Source organism: Limulus polyphemus, unplaced genomic scaffold (assembly GCF_000517525.1).
Source record: "Limulus polyphemus unplaced genomic scaffold, Limulus_polyphemus-2.1.2 Scaffold2930, whole genome shotgun sequence".
Lineage (NCBI taxonomy): Eukaryota > Metazoa > Arthropoda > Merostomata > Xiphosura > Limulidae > Limulus > Limulus polyphemus.
In genome coordinates, this window is record NW_013668540.1 from 48,502 (window position 1) to 65,160 (window position 16,659).

The 16,659-nt window shown below is 34.6% G+C and overlaps 1 protein-coding gene across 2 annotated transcripts in view; it reads right to left on the minus strand.

Moving 5' to 3' along the window:
- Positions 1-5,766: 5,766 nt before the first annotated feature.
- LOC106468241 (protein king tubby 1-like) overlaps positions 5,767-16,659 on the minus strand; it is an 87,123-nt gene continuing 76,230 nt past the window's right edge. For both annotated transcript variants that reach the window (XM_022396572.1, XM_022396571.1), the window contains exons 9-11: positions 16,251-16,338; positions 7,254-7,337; positions 5,767-6,185 (exon numbers count right to left, since the gene is read on the minus strand). In XM_022396572.1, the coding sequence (XP_022252280.1) occupies positions 6,052-6,185; positions 7,254-7,337; positions 16,251-16,338 (306 nt within the window). In that variant the 3' untranslated portion in view covers positions 5,767-6,051. The remainder of the gene's footprint in view (positions 6,186-7,253; positions 7,338-16,250; positions 16,339-16,659) is intronic.

Consider the following 16,659-nt stretch of genomic DNA (forward strand, 5'->3'; position numbering starts at 1 on the left):
AACCAACCAACCAACCGCCCGTTCAACCATTACATACTTTAAACAGCTGAAGAATGAAAAGAGTATTCATACTTCTCCGCACGAAGACATATCGGTCAAGTCGCCATACGCAACGCCTATGGATTTATGTACGATCAGACTCTTGAAACTGGAACTGCGAATCCGTCATCTTCGTACACTAGATGAATTATGGGAAGTTCAAGGAAGATGAGTATGCCTTGGATGTGTCAGCCTTACGACAGAGCTTTGGACAATGAAAACTACGCTCCAGGACTATTTTAAAGATTCATGACCGTACGTGAAGACATGGACTGTAACGACGTGGTGAAACTCCAAACTCGTTTTAATATAACGCGTACTACTTAACCCTCTATATAAACTCTCTCTATATATATGATACCTTATCTTATCGTACGACCTGTCATTTTGTACAAAACTGTTGCACATGTATAGTTGTATATAACTTCGGAAATGCAGATATATATACATTGGTGTATCAATATTACCAATAAACAATGTTGGGTATTTTTTGAGTGCCTCACATCCTTGTTTGATAGTATGAGTTAAAAGTTTCAAGTGGATTATCATGATAACCAATAGATGTGACATATTTTAAGTTCTAAATGACCAACAATGTCAAATACTTTAATTATCTAAAAATACCACGTAAAGTGTATCATTTTATTTGAAAGGTAGTTTGTCTTTACCTGTCTTGCTTTGTTTAATAGGTAAAGCCTTTAAGAAAAGAATTAAATTAAAGCTTAATAAAACATTTCTCTCTTTAGGTATCAAGGGAGATGTACTGAGATACCCCCCCCCCTCCCCCGGAGGTAAGCTTCTGGTGACAGGAAATGGGGAATTTAAAAAAAATTTCGAAATCACTTGAATGGTTTTGAAGTCACGGACACAAGTCTAATGAAGCGATTTGACAATTTAAAAACAAAGCATATGAGTCATATATGGGTGACTCATATATGTTTTTCATATTAGTGTGAAAAATAGACTAGAACAACCCCAGCGTTTCAGATATCATTCTAAGGTTTTTAACATTTTTAAGGAAGCTCTTTGAAAAATTGGTCTATCTATACACGGGGTAGAGAAACCTCGACAGTCTCTTTTTGATGTTTTCAGCATTTAATGTTGATGAATGTTAAAAATCAGCTTGTTCTGTCACTGCTCAGGACGCATTTAGTTAAATATCATAGAACACCAGCTTGGCTGGATGATAAGAGAAAAGTATATGAAACGCTATTTATGCACACAGTATAAGATGAACGTCGAAAGCTGACTAAGCATTGGAAGCCAATGGCCATAATGTAATTTTAACATTTATGTACTTCGCACATAGAAACAGTGTTTCCGATAAACTTCTGTATCTCATCTTCTAGCCCAGGTTGACTCGAAAAGGACTTTCTCTTTTTTTTTTTTGTTTGAATTTTGCGCAAAGTTGCTCGAGGGCTATCTGCACTAACCATCAATAATCTGTAAGTGATTAAGTAGAAAGACCCCAGTTAATAAATATCACCCCCTGCCTACTCTAAGCAAATAATGAGATTAGTCCATCACTCTTATAACACACTCATGGCCACAAAGTGCAGAGCACGATTTTTATGCGCTAACGGGACGCGAACTGGGGAACCTTAAATCCACAGTCCACCAAGCTAACCACTGGGTCACATTGGGCCCCTTTTTTAGCTATTTTTTTATTAATGTTGTCTGAGAGATATCATATTTTGTAATAAAAACATTTTTACGATTATTAAAATCCTTAATATGTCCTCATAAGTATCTGAACCTTTTTGTGGATATTAAGCATGAGTGATTTTTTTACTATTATTCTTTATTAATCATCGAAATTTCAAAATTGCTTTTGATACACCAGTTACAGTATTTCCACAACTTAAAAAAAGGACGGAAGTTGTGCTATTATATGCACAGATAACAGTGCTCAATCATATAACCTGTTTACAAAACCACTATGATATGGACTCTTTTCAAACTACCGAGTATTTATGTTCATATATTTTAGATTTAGCTGTTCAGAAAGTTTTATTAATCACTACGACATCTGTCGGTTAATCTAGAAACTACATATTAATAAAAAAAAATCAATGAAACCTTCCTCCATAAAGTGTAACTAAAATATCTCGAAAAATCAATTCATGATAAACATATATATTTCACAATCGCACAGTTCCCTAAAACAATCAAAAGTACTCATGCTTTCATGAAACTAGACATAATATGGTAACGATTTTTAAACATGATGGTATGTTAGGGAGGGGGGAGTTTGAGCTAGAAGTAAATATGTTTACAGGTTGTATCGGTAATTAAGGATAATACATGCCTACTTCGAACACATTTAACAGACAATTCATACTTCCTCCAAGCAGTTATTATTGACAGTTTGTATCTATATTCCAAGCGTGTATTACTGGCATTGATGACTGTATTCCAAGTTATGTGCAACCTAATATTAAAGTTCTTAAAAAAGATTTGTCAGAATTAAAAAATATTGACTATATCTTAAGAAACGTTATCCTAAGTGGAAACTGGGTTTCAAAAAGTGACACTTTTGTTTTAAATTGTTGCCTTTAGAAACTGGTCAAGAAATTGACGAAGTTAAGCTTATGTGCAGGGTCAGTTGAGAACACACCTCTAGCTTAAACTTTTTTCAGTTGTTGTTGTGTAATTCAGTCAGTTCCTTGGCCAGCTTCAAAAGGTAACTACGTGGAACGAAAGTGACACCTTTTGACACAATTTACATCAGTTACGCACGCACACACAAAAACAAAATCAATTTCGTCAATTTTTTTACACAGCTTCAAGAGGAACTCAATATATCTGGTTTTTCATATTGTTCATTATGAACTCATTAACTGTGCCACTTTTTGTCTCTTTTGTTGTTGTTGTTTTTGAGACAGCCAAAGCCTCGTTTCAACATTTTAAAAGCCAATACAATCTGTATAGATAACACACGTAAACTTTATAGTGCATGACTTGTACGCATTATTGTTCATTCGTGAATGATTAGCGAACACACACGCAGAAAGTGGTGATATTTTCTTAACCATTTCGAGAGTTATTAACTTGAAACAACAGGGGATTGGGTTGAAACAGAGAAGTCATATACCTGTCCAGATAATTACAGTTTTAACACTAAGAAAACACATGTAATATTTAAACTTTTAAGAGTTAATATCAACTTATGTCCTTGCATAAGAATGTGATTCAAAAGCTTTCTACACTCTACACTAACGAGATTTAGGCCAACGATCATATGTACTTGTAGGTGCACCACAGTCAAACATATACGGGAATTTTTCGTGATTTCTTCATTAAAGTTAACAGTAAAAACAAAATTTTGTTGTTTTTTTCATTTTGTTTATTTAGTCAGTTGTCTAGAAACAATGCAAACAATATTAAAATTCTCATTATTCAAAGATTAATAAACAATAACTCGTTGGATAAAGTAAGTCCATGGGTTTCCTTACCCCCACCCCACCTCCCATACACAGGGAACATACAGCTTATAAAGGAATAAATTTTTATGCTTAACTTAAAAGAAAGAAACACAGACTTTGAGTGTAAAACCTTACAAAACTTAGACTTTAGATAAAATCGGCCAAACTTGGTAATTACATGAAGGCTATAGGTAAAACTAAACAAAACACGTTTGTGTTTTTACGCGCAAAATTGGCTATCTACTTGTTTCAACTGAGGGCATCGAATCCCGATTTTTTTTTTTTAGTGTTATGAGCCTGCAAGTTTACCTTTGAACCAATGGGGTAACAAAATGCGTAAACGTTCTTTGCAAAAACCATACAAAATACGTAAACCTTTTGCAAAATATGTACACTTACGGACAAAATATATTAACTTTACGTAAAAATTGCCAAACTATGTAAACATTTTGTAAAACTAGCCAAAAACAAAGAAAAACATTAACGAAACAAAACAACAACAATAATATAAACTTTACATAAGATCAGGCATAACATGGGAAATTTATGTGAGATATGATCTTCAACTTCTTTGGAGGCGTTTGATAATATTTTCCTATTTATTATTCAGTAGTAAATATGGCTTTACATCAACAAGGGTTAACAATTCAATTGCTTAAGGTTTTCCTTCAGAGCCGACTATTACTGATTTACACTATCGCCTTTAAATTATTTCAGTATTTGACTTGCATATTTCAACTTACTTTTGACTTTTGAATATAAATTTGAGTTTAAGTTTATGTTTTATTATTTGGGGTTAAATTAAATATTGTACGTGTGGTACAAGTTACATAATATATAACTAGGGGAGAGTCGCTCTTACTACGTGCTAACCAACATAATATGAACTACGAACAACATTATGTTAGGGAAGAGTTGATGTCACTACGTGCTATCCAACATAATATGAACTAGGAACAACATTATGTTAGGGAAGAGTCGATGTTACTACGTGCTATCCAACATAATATGAACTAGGAACAACATTATGTTAGGGAAGAGTCGATGTTACTACGTGCTATCCAACATAATATGAACTAGGAACAACATTATGTTAGGGAAGAATCGATGTTACTACGTGGTATCCAACATAATATGAACTAGGAACAACATTATGTTACTGTGATATTTAACAGGCTTAAAAAAATACTTAACCTTCATGCTTCTCAGCATACTACAAACTAGACAAGAAGCAACATGTGAATACTTACCTTAAGTTTAACATGTGAATACTTACTTTAAGTTGTGCTGTTATAATGTAAATACACCATAATAAATATGCATTCACTTACGAGTTAACAAATAAGTAACAAAAATGACCTCGCATAATTTCATGTCAATATTTTTTGAAATCGTTTACTCATTTGGATATTTTTCCATATCGTAACCAGACGACTATGAATTCGAAAAACAAACAAACAAAAACATTATTACTACTATTTAATGTACATTTTAAACGAATTGTTCAATCTTTAAAAAAAAAAGGGGAAAATATATTAAATAATAAATAAATTCTAACTGGTGTATTTAGCTCAGTGGGATTCTAGGTTAATTTGTGACCACGACCCGTTTGTTTACTGATTACTTTTGCACTAAGTCAAGCGGTACAAGTTGCATTGTTTCAATGAACTAGTTTTAAGTTAAAGGGAAAATGAAATCAGGTGAAATTTAAGTATCAACAATAGCTCAACAACAATATTTTAGAAACACCTCGGTAGTATGCTCCAGAATGTTTCACTCTCATCCAACAATAGTTTGACGAATCAAGTTTACAATCTAAGTTCCCAAACGTACGTTCGAGAAATTTACTTTCGCATACTTTTACATTTATTTATATCACACGATAAAAAATACTTTAAAACACGTCAAACGAGAAACTGTGAACATTCAACATTTGTTTCATTCCACGTCCCTTAAATATCTTTAGGCGAAATCTAGGGAGCGCTTCATTCTTAAATGTATCACAATTTAAATTGTGCATCAATTTTATAAACACCCCGTGTTTCCAATAATGCAAAGCCACTTTTAAATCAAAATGATTGGTTAACTTACTGGAAATAAAACAACGAGTGTTTTACTTGGTTTTCAGCCTAGATATTATAAACAACTTTCATATATATATATATATATATAATATAAGTTATAAATAGCTAATAATACAGGCTTGGAAATAAGTTACTTAAAACTAAAATTGACTTAAAGAATTATATACCTTTATATTTTTATTATATGGTATATATATCTATATACACACACGCGTGCATTTCCAAGCTTTAAAAATCTTTAAATTTTAATCATTTTTAACAGGTATTCTGAAAACTTTGTGACTGGCCATGAATCAGCTATTTTATGAAAAACAAACTCAAAACACTTCAATTCCTTTGTAAAATTATCGGTTTGTGTACAGGTCTGTGGAGAAATCAATAGAGTGCACACCAGTATAGATATATGCAATCTTATATATATATATATATGCACTCAACAAACGTGCAAGAGTGAGACCCTAGACAGCTATAAAGTCAAGGGCTAGAGTGAGTCTGCCACCAAATTATTCACAGGCCAACTTGTTGTCGAAGCTAGAGAGAGCAATCCCGAAGGCTTGAAGGGCACACATCGGGAATCTGTAGTCCATCGTGAAGACGTCTTCTGCAACCCGGCCAAACTGCATCACTATATAATCCACTAGGAGAAAATAACATATTCATATAACCTCTCCTTCGGTGCAGCATATAAGTAATTATAACATCTCTTCCTGTATACAAACCATTGTTTCGGTACGATATACACATCACATTACGTGTATTGACTGAAATAGACATGAAATGCACCCTTCCGTAACTAGTTTAGAACATATACCAATGGCTAGAAACTCATAACACTGCTCCTGTCTGCATCTGACTTCCTCATCTAAATAGGTGATAAAGATACTTGTACAAATTGGTAACATACTTTTACATTTATCTGAACTTAGGTGGTAAATCAGAATTTTTTTCTTTCATTATTTTGCGTGGACGTGTGTAAAGAGACTCCTTTCAGCCCCAGAGCCAGTACTGACACTACAGAGATCAGCCAGTCAGGTAAATGTACATTACAAACAATAGTTGTGAATAAAAGATATTTTGTTTATTGCTTCATTTGCATTTGTTTCTTTTCTTTGCTAGACGAGTTCTAAATTATTCTCCGCAGTATATTTACTGAACCTGCGTTTTGTGGATACTTTTAAACTTTTCTTTTGGACATCAGTGTACCTTAACACCACATAGGTCTAAAAAAGTGATGAAGATCACGTTGGACTAATTTCACAATATTTGAAGTTTTACACTAGCATACCACTAACATTCTTTTACAGTATACAAATGGCATTTCAGACAGATTTTTGACCTGATTTAGTTCATGTCTTTCTGATAAGTTTGAGAAATGATTTGTGCAGATTTGATGTAGGTGTGAAATGCTATTTTTAAAGAGCTCTGATATGAAATTGATAATGGACAAATTACAAGCAACATAAAGAATATACAGTAAAACATATCCTTCATTCTATTTGTTAACATTAAGCCTGATACAGAGGGTTGAGTACATTATACTAAAATTATTTTTAATAAAAAATTAACAAGTAATTTGACAACTAAAGTCAGTATAAAGTCGCAGTTGAACGGGATATATCAAAACTATAATTTCACATTAGTTTGAAAATTCAACTTAATTCGTAACTCAGGATAAACACTGTAAAGGGATGAAACAAAAACTCACCATCGTTGCGATGCACGATCTGAAAATTCTTGACCGATGCTTGAGTAACACGGCCATGAAAATTCAAGACATAAGAATGAGTATCTGTAAGACAAAGTAAGTAGAATTTCTTATAAAACCATTCGCACATTGCGTGTTTCTGTGCTTGGTTTCTTTTAGTCTTATGAAATGAACATTTATTGGTGTAATGTTAAAGAAGTTGAAAATTTTAAACCAATTGTAACTTCCGAATATATCTTAGCAGCTTTCCTAAGAGATGGAAACAACCATCACAATAAAAAAAAAAAAAACATTTAAAAATATTATTTTGGTGTACCTAAGAACATTAAAGTTTATAGTTTAACCGTTTTTTTTTTAATAAAAATGTTACAGAGTGACTTACATTTCAGAAAGAAGACGAAACAGAAAGTTTGTTTTCCATGAACGAACTAGTTGTAAATGAGATTGGGTGCTAGGTCACTTTTCCTCCCCAGTGACACAGCGGTATGTCTGCGGACTTACAACGCTAGAAATCTGGTTTCGATACCCGTGGTGGGCAGAGAACGGATAGCCCATTGTGTAGCTTTATGATTAATTTCAAACAAACATAGGCCAATTTTTTTGATACCACAAATCAAGATAAAGTTTGTTACTTTCAATCTCAAGACATGTACATGTACAGAGGTATTTTATTGTTCTTTTTTCAAAAACAAATGTCAATGGAAAACAATTTCCTGGTTATTTAGCAAAGGAAAAGAACAAAATTCAGCCCGTGCAACCATAATATCTGATTATGTAAAACTGTGTTATTTGACTTGTGTTAGATATCATACTATTAAAAATAATGAACAAATATTTCTTCCTAAAACCGGTGAAGAAAGTATATTTGAAATTATAAAAGAACATTAAATTTGTCTAGCAAATGGACCCTGTTTGTGCTAGCCAAGAATGACGTTCTAAAGTCTTAGCAGTGTTATTGTAATACTGTCACCATTTTCATCTTAAAAAACTTTGCGATACGCCAGATTTGGCGTTATAGACATATAATCATAATGGATAAACAATTGTCTATTCAATTGCATATATAAACACGCAGTCTTTTGCTTTACATTGAAATTAAATAAAACCTGTTTAATTATGGAGGTAAATTTTATATAATAAAAATAAATAAAAGCTTTTTGCAAAATAACTTTACATATTATCAATATACTATAAAATAAATAAACACACAAAATGAAAATATCTTTACGTCATCTATATAAACAACAACAGAAATGTTTTCTAGTGTCGAATATCGTTAAAAGTTTGTTTGAAGTTAAGCACAAAGTTACACAAAGGGCTATCTGTACTCTGTCCACCACGGGTATCCAAACCCGGTTTCTAGCGTTGTAAGTCCGCAGACATGCCGCTGTGCCACTGGGATCGTTAAAAGAAAAATGAAAATTTCTAGCGAATGTTTTAAATAACTTTGTATTGGCATCGTTTATTATATCTAGTAACCCGTTAATCCTTTATGATAGCATCTTAATTAAGCTAGAGTACGAACATATTACTTATGTAGGTATAACAGTTTATGGTTGAAATAAATCTGAAATGAAAATTAAAATTAGAATAAAGTTCTTCAAAAGATTACGGCTGGAAATATTGTTAATAGTGAGGTTCCTCAAATGTTGATTCAATGTATTCTAAACGGACAAGGTTTTAGTTTGCTTGGTGTTAATTGACAGCGTTATGTACTTCTTGTTAAATTGTTGCGTAGAATTTGGTTCATTAACTTATAAGCTACGTTTTAGTTCTGATATACAGGGTTAGCTTGCTTGTACCAGAAATTATTAATAGCTATAATAAAAAATAATTTTTTTCTGAAGAAAATTTCATGATTATATAAATATTTTGTCAGAGGGTTAACACGAAGACAGTGTTTAATTATATTATTGGACCTAGCGCGGCACAATAGTTAATGTGTCAGACTGTGGATCTGAGGTTCCATTTTTTTTTTGTGTCTCGTTACCACCCTAAGTGAGTTCCAAAAGTGATAATCAAATCAAATAATTCGGTCTGATAAAAGTAACCCAAGGACCAGGCATTGTCATGTGGTTAGGGCGTTTGACTCGCAATCTGAGGGTCGCAGGTTCGAAAACCCGTCCCACCAAACGTGTTCGCCCTTTCAGCCATGGGGACCTTATAATGTGATAGTCAATCCCACTATTCGTTGGTAAAAGAATAACCCAAGTGTTGGCAGTGGGTGGTGATGACTAGCTGCCTTCCTTCTAGTCTTTCACTGCTCAATTAGAGACGGCTAGCGCAGATAGCCCTCATGTAGCTTTGCGCGAAATTAAAACTAAACCGAGTTGGCGATGGGCAGTGTTAACCAGCTGCCTTAACTCTTATAACTTCAAAATTAGGGACAGATAGCGTAGATGGTCATCGTATGTCTTTGTGCAAAATTCAACAAACAAATACCGATTTTATTGTACTTTTAAAGTAATTAAATATTCTTAATACAGTAAGACCCCGCTGAGGGCCACCCCTATAAGCTGATTCGTTATAGAGCTCTTGTCTCCTTGGGAGTTTGTTTTCTTTTTTTCCAAGAGAGAGAGAGAAAAAAAAATTATGAAAATCCATAACTCTCTGAACACTAATTTTTCATATTAATGGTAATAGTGCATTAAATAATTTTTATTTAATAGAATAATGCAATAAAGAAGATAGAATAATAACATGCAAAAAAGCAAACAATTTCTCTTAACTATCACAATTTTTCTGGCGTTTCTAGTGACCCAATATGAACCATTAAAATGTCATCCATCTATACAATATCGTCCCCGTAGATAAAACAACATTTTCTCGAGTAACGATCTACAAATCTCTGTACAGAAAACAACGTAATATAATACGTTATTTGATAGACGAAAATCTTGCATGTCTATTGGTTATAAGTAATATAGTCGTAAACATAAGAGAGAACAACATGTATTGACAAATCCTGAAAGAGAGGATGTGACAATTGTGCGTGGTAGAAGGGGTCTGATTTTCTATTTGATGACTCTGTAACCAAACAAGATTGAAGGCTAATAAAAATTTGCTTTTTTCCAGCACGATATTATTGTGAGTAATTTACGTTAAATTTACCAGTAGCTAAATAAAGCACTTGTACATCATTCATAGGTAAGAAACAATACCTTCAGTTACATATCTCCATATATGTAATGTTAAAATTACCCTGTTTAGAGCTGATTCGTTTAGTGCCCTGTTCTCAGGAACCCTTCCTGAGCACTAAACGAGGTATTACTGTATTGATAAAAGTGGGGGCAATGTGGTTTAGTGGTTAGTGCTTTAGGACTCGACGTCGAAAGGTTGTGAGTTCAAGGCTTGCCCAGGACATGAAGTTATGTCTTTGAGCAAGGAAGCACTTTACCTCAGACTTTCCAACAAGTGTCTGCTTTTCTAAGTCAATTAAGCGCTTAATTTGCAAGAGAACATGTTAACTTACGAGATTTAACAAAAGTGGGGGCTGTATCATGTCATTTTAATGAAATACAATATTATCAGCATTAACACCATAGCGACTTTTTAACTTATCACAAGCTAATTTAAATCTTTCACGAGTTCAGTAATGTACGACATCTTTATTCGTCAGATTCACGAAAGATTTTCCAACCATCAGTTCTCAGGACATGCCAGTGTTTGGTTCCATTCTGTTACAGTCACTAGATGTAGATTCATTCCTAAGTATTCATGAGTATTTCTTGATATTACAATAACTGACCTTCTTATTGTAACTGGAAGTTCGACATCTAGTGTTCTAATTGTTAGGCAGTGCACAAGAAACCTTTCAGCGGCACAGCGATATGTTTGAGGACTTTCAATGCTAAAAACCGGGTTTCGATAACTGTGGTTGGCAGAGCACAGATAACCCACTGTGTAGCTTTGCACTTAACTTGAAACAAACACAAGGATTTCCTGCTCATAGGCTGTGAAGCTATTTGAAGCTAGCCTAATCTAGCATCCATATTACACTTGAAATGTCCGTCTTATGGCTTATTTCTCTCATTCTGTGTAGCTAGTTCTCTAACTAATCCTCTTAGTTCTTCTAGAGTCTAGAACAGTGCTTACCAACCTTTTCCAATATGATTCACCCCTATACGTTTTTTTACAACAGCTCACTCATCCCAGTTCGAAAAAAGACAAAAGTATTAAATTAAATTTCTTTATTATGACTTAAATATACACCATCCTACCAATAGTCATGGGATACACCTCTGATTGCACGAAAAGTGGTGTGACGACGAAATAGGTAAACAGTGTGGCTTATAAATGTGATCAACTGTTCGCTCGGAAGTCATTTCGAACTTGTACACCGAACAATAAGTACACTGAAAGAGCTAACAGAGTTTCAGAGGAGAAGGATAGTTGGATGTCATTTGGGGAAAATGTGTGTACGTGCTATTGTGCAACAATTAAACATTCCCAGGTCGACAAGTGGCAACGTGCTGAAGAAATAGAATTCCACAGGTGACAATGAGCCCAAGAAACGACCTCATCTCGTCGTCAGATCTTAGAGAATCTGTGTTTGGAGATACTAGCAGCCCCAGGCAATCCTATAAGTGTCGAGAGATACATACCATTAATTTTCACGGAAGAGCTGCAGCCCACAAACCGTTGATAACAAAAACAAATGCACACCGTCGACTGGCATGGGGCAAGACACACCGAATCTGGACCGTGGATGAATACAAGTCAGTCCTGTGGAGCAACGAGTCAGGCTACACGCTCTTCCACTCTGATGGACGTGTTTGGGTATGGAGGTTGCATGGAGAATGCTCACTACCTGAGTGTGTTGTTCCAACAGTGAAGTTTGGATGTGGCAGTATCATAGTCTGGGAGTGCTTCTAGTGGTATGGTCTAGGTCTACTGGTTGCAGTGCATGGATCCGTGAACGCTGAGTCCTACGTTGATATTCTGAACAATTCTGTGTCCTGCATTGTGGTCATTTTATGGTACCGGCCCTTACACCTTCCAATATGATAATGCTCCATGTCACAAAGCAAGGACTGTGAACGCGTGGGTTGAGGAAAATAACATCAGAACATTGCAGTGGCCAGCACAGAGTCCCAACCTCAACCTGATAGAACATCTTTCGGATGATCAGAAATGCAGAATTAGTGCAAAGCGAAGACAGCCCTCTTGAGTAGTGGAGCTTATTAATGCTTTAAAGGAGGAGTGGACCACAATACCACCAGCTTTCTACCAGCAATTAGAAATTATTAGACAGTCTTCCACGATGCATTGAAACAGTCATTAAGGCCAAAAGCGGGTCAACATGTTATTAATTTCTTGTAATAAAAACATGTTTTATTCATAACTACCCGTGTCCCATGATTTTTGGTAGGATAGTGTACATTAAATTACAACTAGAATGAATACAATATATAATAAATGCATTTATCAAACTACAACTAAGATAAATAGTAATAACTAATGACTTTTGTGCTCTTGAATTTGACGTATAATTGATAATACTCATCCATCCTGCCATTCACCACTTCATTCTCATTCACCCTGATTCTGATCTCAACAACTCCTGGGTGAACCATTCACCCAGTCGAGAAGCACTGGTCTAGATTATAGAGAGAGTCGACGTTTCATCACTACTTGCTCTGATGATCCTGTAACTTCTAGATGGTGCCTTTAATAGATTCAAGTTCCCTCGCTAACTGCACAGCTTATTTGACGTACACCATCTTTGCTTCAACCTAATTCTCACATCATGGTTTGTTAAGGCATCCATAAATTGATCATGTGCTGAATAATCCAGAATTTCACATCGAGCATCTGAGTAAGATAACTGGACAAACCTTTCCAAATTGTTTGCAAGTTTGATTAAGGTCTCTTCTTTCCTCCGTACCCTGTTCTGAAACTTTGCTTTGGATACTTCCTTCTGGTGTGTTACTTCAAACCTGTTGGATAAAGCAGCTACTAATGCTTGATAGTTGTTATGGCTCTCAGATGAAAGGTTATTTAATGTCATTAAAGCTGGTCCTTTTAAATGGACAGTAATATGAATAGCTTGTTGTTCACAATTCTTCCAGTTCACTCTGGAGATTATTTTCAACTGAGCCTGGTATGCCTCCCATAACACCTTTCCACCATAGTCCATTGGTTTCTCATTTGGGCGAAATTATGGAACTTGATTTGATAGAGTCATGGCTGAATAGGTCTAGGAAGGTCATGTGGTCACAGATGGCACAGAAGTAGTGGTTGCAAGTGTACATTAAATAGGTTATTCTATTTCATATTTAATAGTAAATTCAATTTGGATCTCTTTGGCGGATTCAAAATTAAATGGGGTTGGCTTGATCTTCGCATTTATCAGTTCTTTCTCCAAATATTTTATGATGCCATTGATTACTTTTGCATTTCTTTGATTTTGTCATTACTGCTTTCCTATTCTCGCTCACATCTTTCTCCAAGTCTTATTCTTCTTTTAATTTTCTCTCAGTTTCCATAAACCACCAAAACAAAACAAAAAACACGCTTTCTCAAAAACCAGGTGTACAACTAATAACTACTTAGGCCTGCTATGGTTTTATTGTCTTGAAATTTTTGCATGTAATTCAGGTACGCTGAATCCGAAAATGATATCCATTTTTCTCCATCACGTACAGACTTTTCACAAAACGTCATAACGCAATACATAAAAAAAGACCACAACACATAGTTTTGAGACTAAAAGACGTAGATTTCACACACAAAAAAAGATCAGAATGAATGAGGATGCATATTCGTTTGACATCAACGTTTTTCCCTTTTCTTCAGTTTGTTTGTATTTTTGTTAACAAACATAGTAATAAAAAATGTTCGTTGTGGTAAACGAAATAATAATTTGATCTAAATAAGAGTTTTGTTTCTTCCCGATTTGTAAAAAATCCTTACGTGATAGAAAAAATTAATATTATTTTCGAGATCTGCGTAACAGAATTATTGAAAATCCTTTATTAAAACCAAAACAACTTTTATGAATTTACATTCGCAAGACTGTGCTTTTTAGTACTGCCCCCAGTGGCACAGCGGTATGTCTGCGGACTTACAACGCTAGAATCCGGGTTTCGATACCCGTGGTGGGCAGAGCACAGATAGCCCATAGTGTAGCTTTGTGCTTAATTACAAACAAACTGTTAGTACTAAGGCAAAAGCATATTCGGATGCAATAAATTCTGCATTAGATAATAAAAAGAAGAAAAATCCTTAAAAAAGACCAATATAATAGAATGCAACTTAGACAAAAATGACATTCTATCGGAATTAGTTGCAGTATTACAACTACAAGTCTCATTTGTGGGCATGTCAATGGGTTTTGGAGGTAATTCTGTGGCTTTATTCAAATTTTGTAGACAGATACTCCAAAATGCTTGATGGAAAATGCTCTGTGGCATATTATATAAAGCACTGTATAAAATATAAAGAATCATAAGCATGGATAGTATCGGAAAACTGGTATTATTTACACTAGTGATTTTTCTTTTAGTCGTTACATTGTTGTAAGGTGTATTTTTAAATTTTCAATTTAGATGGTTGTTTCCTAGAAGGAGCTAATCATGATAATATATCTAAAAGTTCATAAAACTGTAGAAACTAGTAATTTTGTGGAGTATGCAGAAAAGCAAAGGAATGATATAAATACGAGACCCAGCAAAATAATGAATTAATGAACACTTAATTAGTTTTTATAGGTGATTCAGGTCAGTGTTAGTAGTGAGAGTTATCGCATCCATTAACAAGAAAACTCTGTAAGTTTATTTGTAAGTTAGGCGTAAGTAACATTAGTATCACAGTTTCTATTGAAACGTTCTTTGCGAACTTGGCCTACAACTTTTGTAAAAGTAAGCATAGCCTGTAGCAAACGTTATTGAAGAAAGAAAGATCATTCACCAATGTGTTGTTTACTGAACCGGGCATTAATTTTATGAAGTAATTCAAAAGAACCCGCCAAATAACACAACACATTACAAAACTGTTGTCAGAAGGGAGATTATTTTGGTGAAAATAAAATAGAACACTTTTCCTAAATTTCAATTTGACAACTCGATCACGAAGCGAGATTGAAACTTTGATTGTTTAATTGTAATTAAGCACAAAGCTACACAATGGGCTATCTGTGTTCTGCCCACCACGGGTATCGAAACCCGGATTCTACGTTGTAAGTCCGCAGACATACCGCTGTGCCACTGGGGGGCTTGAAACTAGATATGATGAAATAATTAAAAATAGGTCAAGAAGAAAGTGAAAGAAAATTAAGAAACGAAAGAAACAGAAAATTGAAAGAAGACCAAGAATAAATTTGTTTCTACTCATTCTACCGTACTTTTGCAGATGTTGCAGCCTAGAATGTAACATGCACCTTGAAATTATCAGTTAAAACTCTCGATAAACTAGTTTCACTCCAATTCTTTTATTTTGCCAATGGCGCAATGACAGCGACTACCTTGTGTAATCGCACATTCTACACGAATTCTCGCAGATCACGTTAACTCACCTGTATAATGGGTAACAGCGGTTAGATTTGGTTAACCTGCTATGGTTTGTTTGTTTTTGAACTTTTCGCAAAATTTCTCGAGAGCTAACTGCTCAAGCCGTCCCTAATTTAGCAGTAATATACCAGAGGGAAAGTATCTAGTTAACACCACCCACCACCAACTCTCGGGATTCTCATTTACCAACGGATAGTGGGATTGGTAACGCCCCCACGGCTAAAAGGGTGAGTATGTTCGGTGACAGAGATTCGAGCCCCCAAGATGCAGATTGCGAGTCAAGCGCCCTAATCACCAGGCCATGCCATGCCATGCCGCCTGTGGTGAAATGACATCTTATCCAGGGGGTTTGTGTCATCATTCTTATCCAATTATTCTACAAAAAAAACCTGGTTAAGGATCAGCCTTATCTGCTTTTCGAAGCTGCGATAGGGACTATCTGTTGTTTTTTTTAGTTTTTTTTACCTCATTATAAAGTTTACATTACCATTATTCCAAACAGGCAATTTGTTGTGTAGGTCCAGTAGATTGTCCATATTTTTGTTCTTCCAGCTTTCTATTAAACCACCACCTTCCTGAAAATATAGAGACAAACAGTTATGAAGAGTGTTTTCACAAACAACTCTACAAATGCATTGTTGAAAAAATGAATAAAAATAACTGAAAAAACCGCATATCTGTGCCTAGGCTACTATATTCGTTTTTATATTATTACTATTTTTCCCCAAAAAGAAAGTTATTGAATGCACTGTTTATTAAAAAAAAAGAAGAAGGAAAGATTTTGAAATTCATAAGATATTGTTACGTCTCCGTTTGTTAATTGATTTTTCCGTAACTTCGTTCCGACGAAATTTTAACGACACAAGTCTTTACTTAATAAAACGGGTTTATTCTTT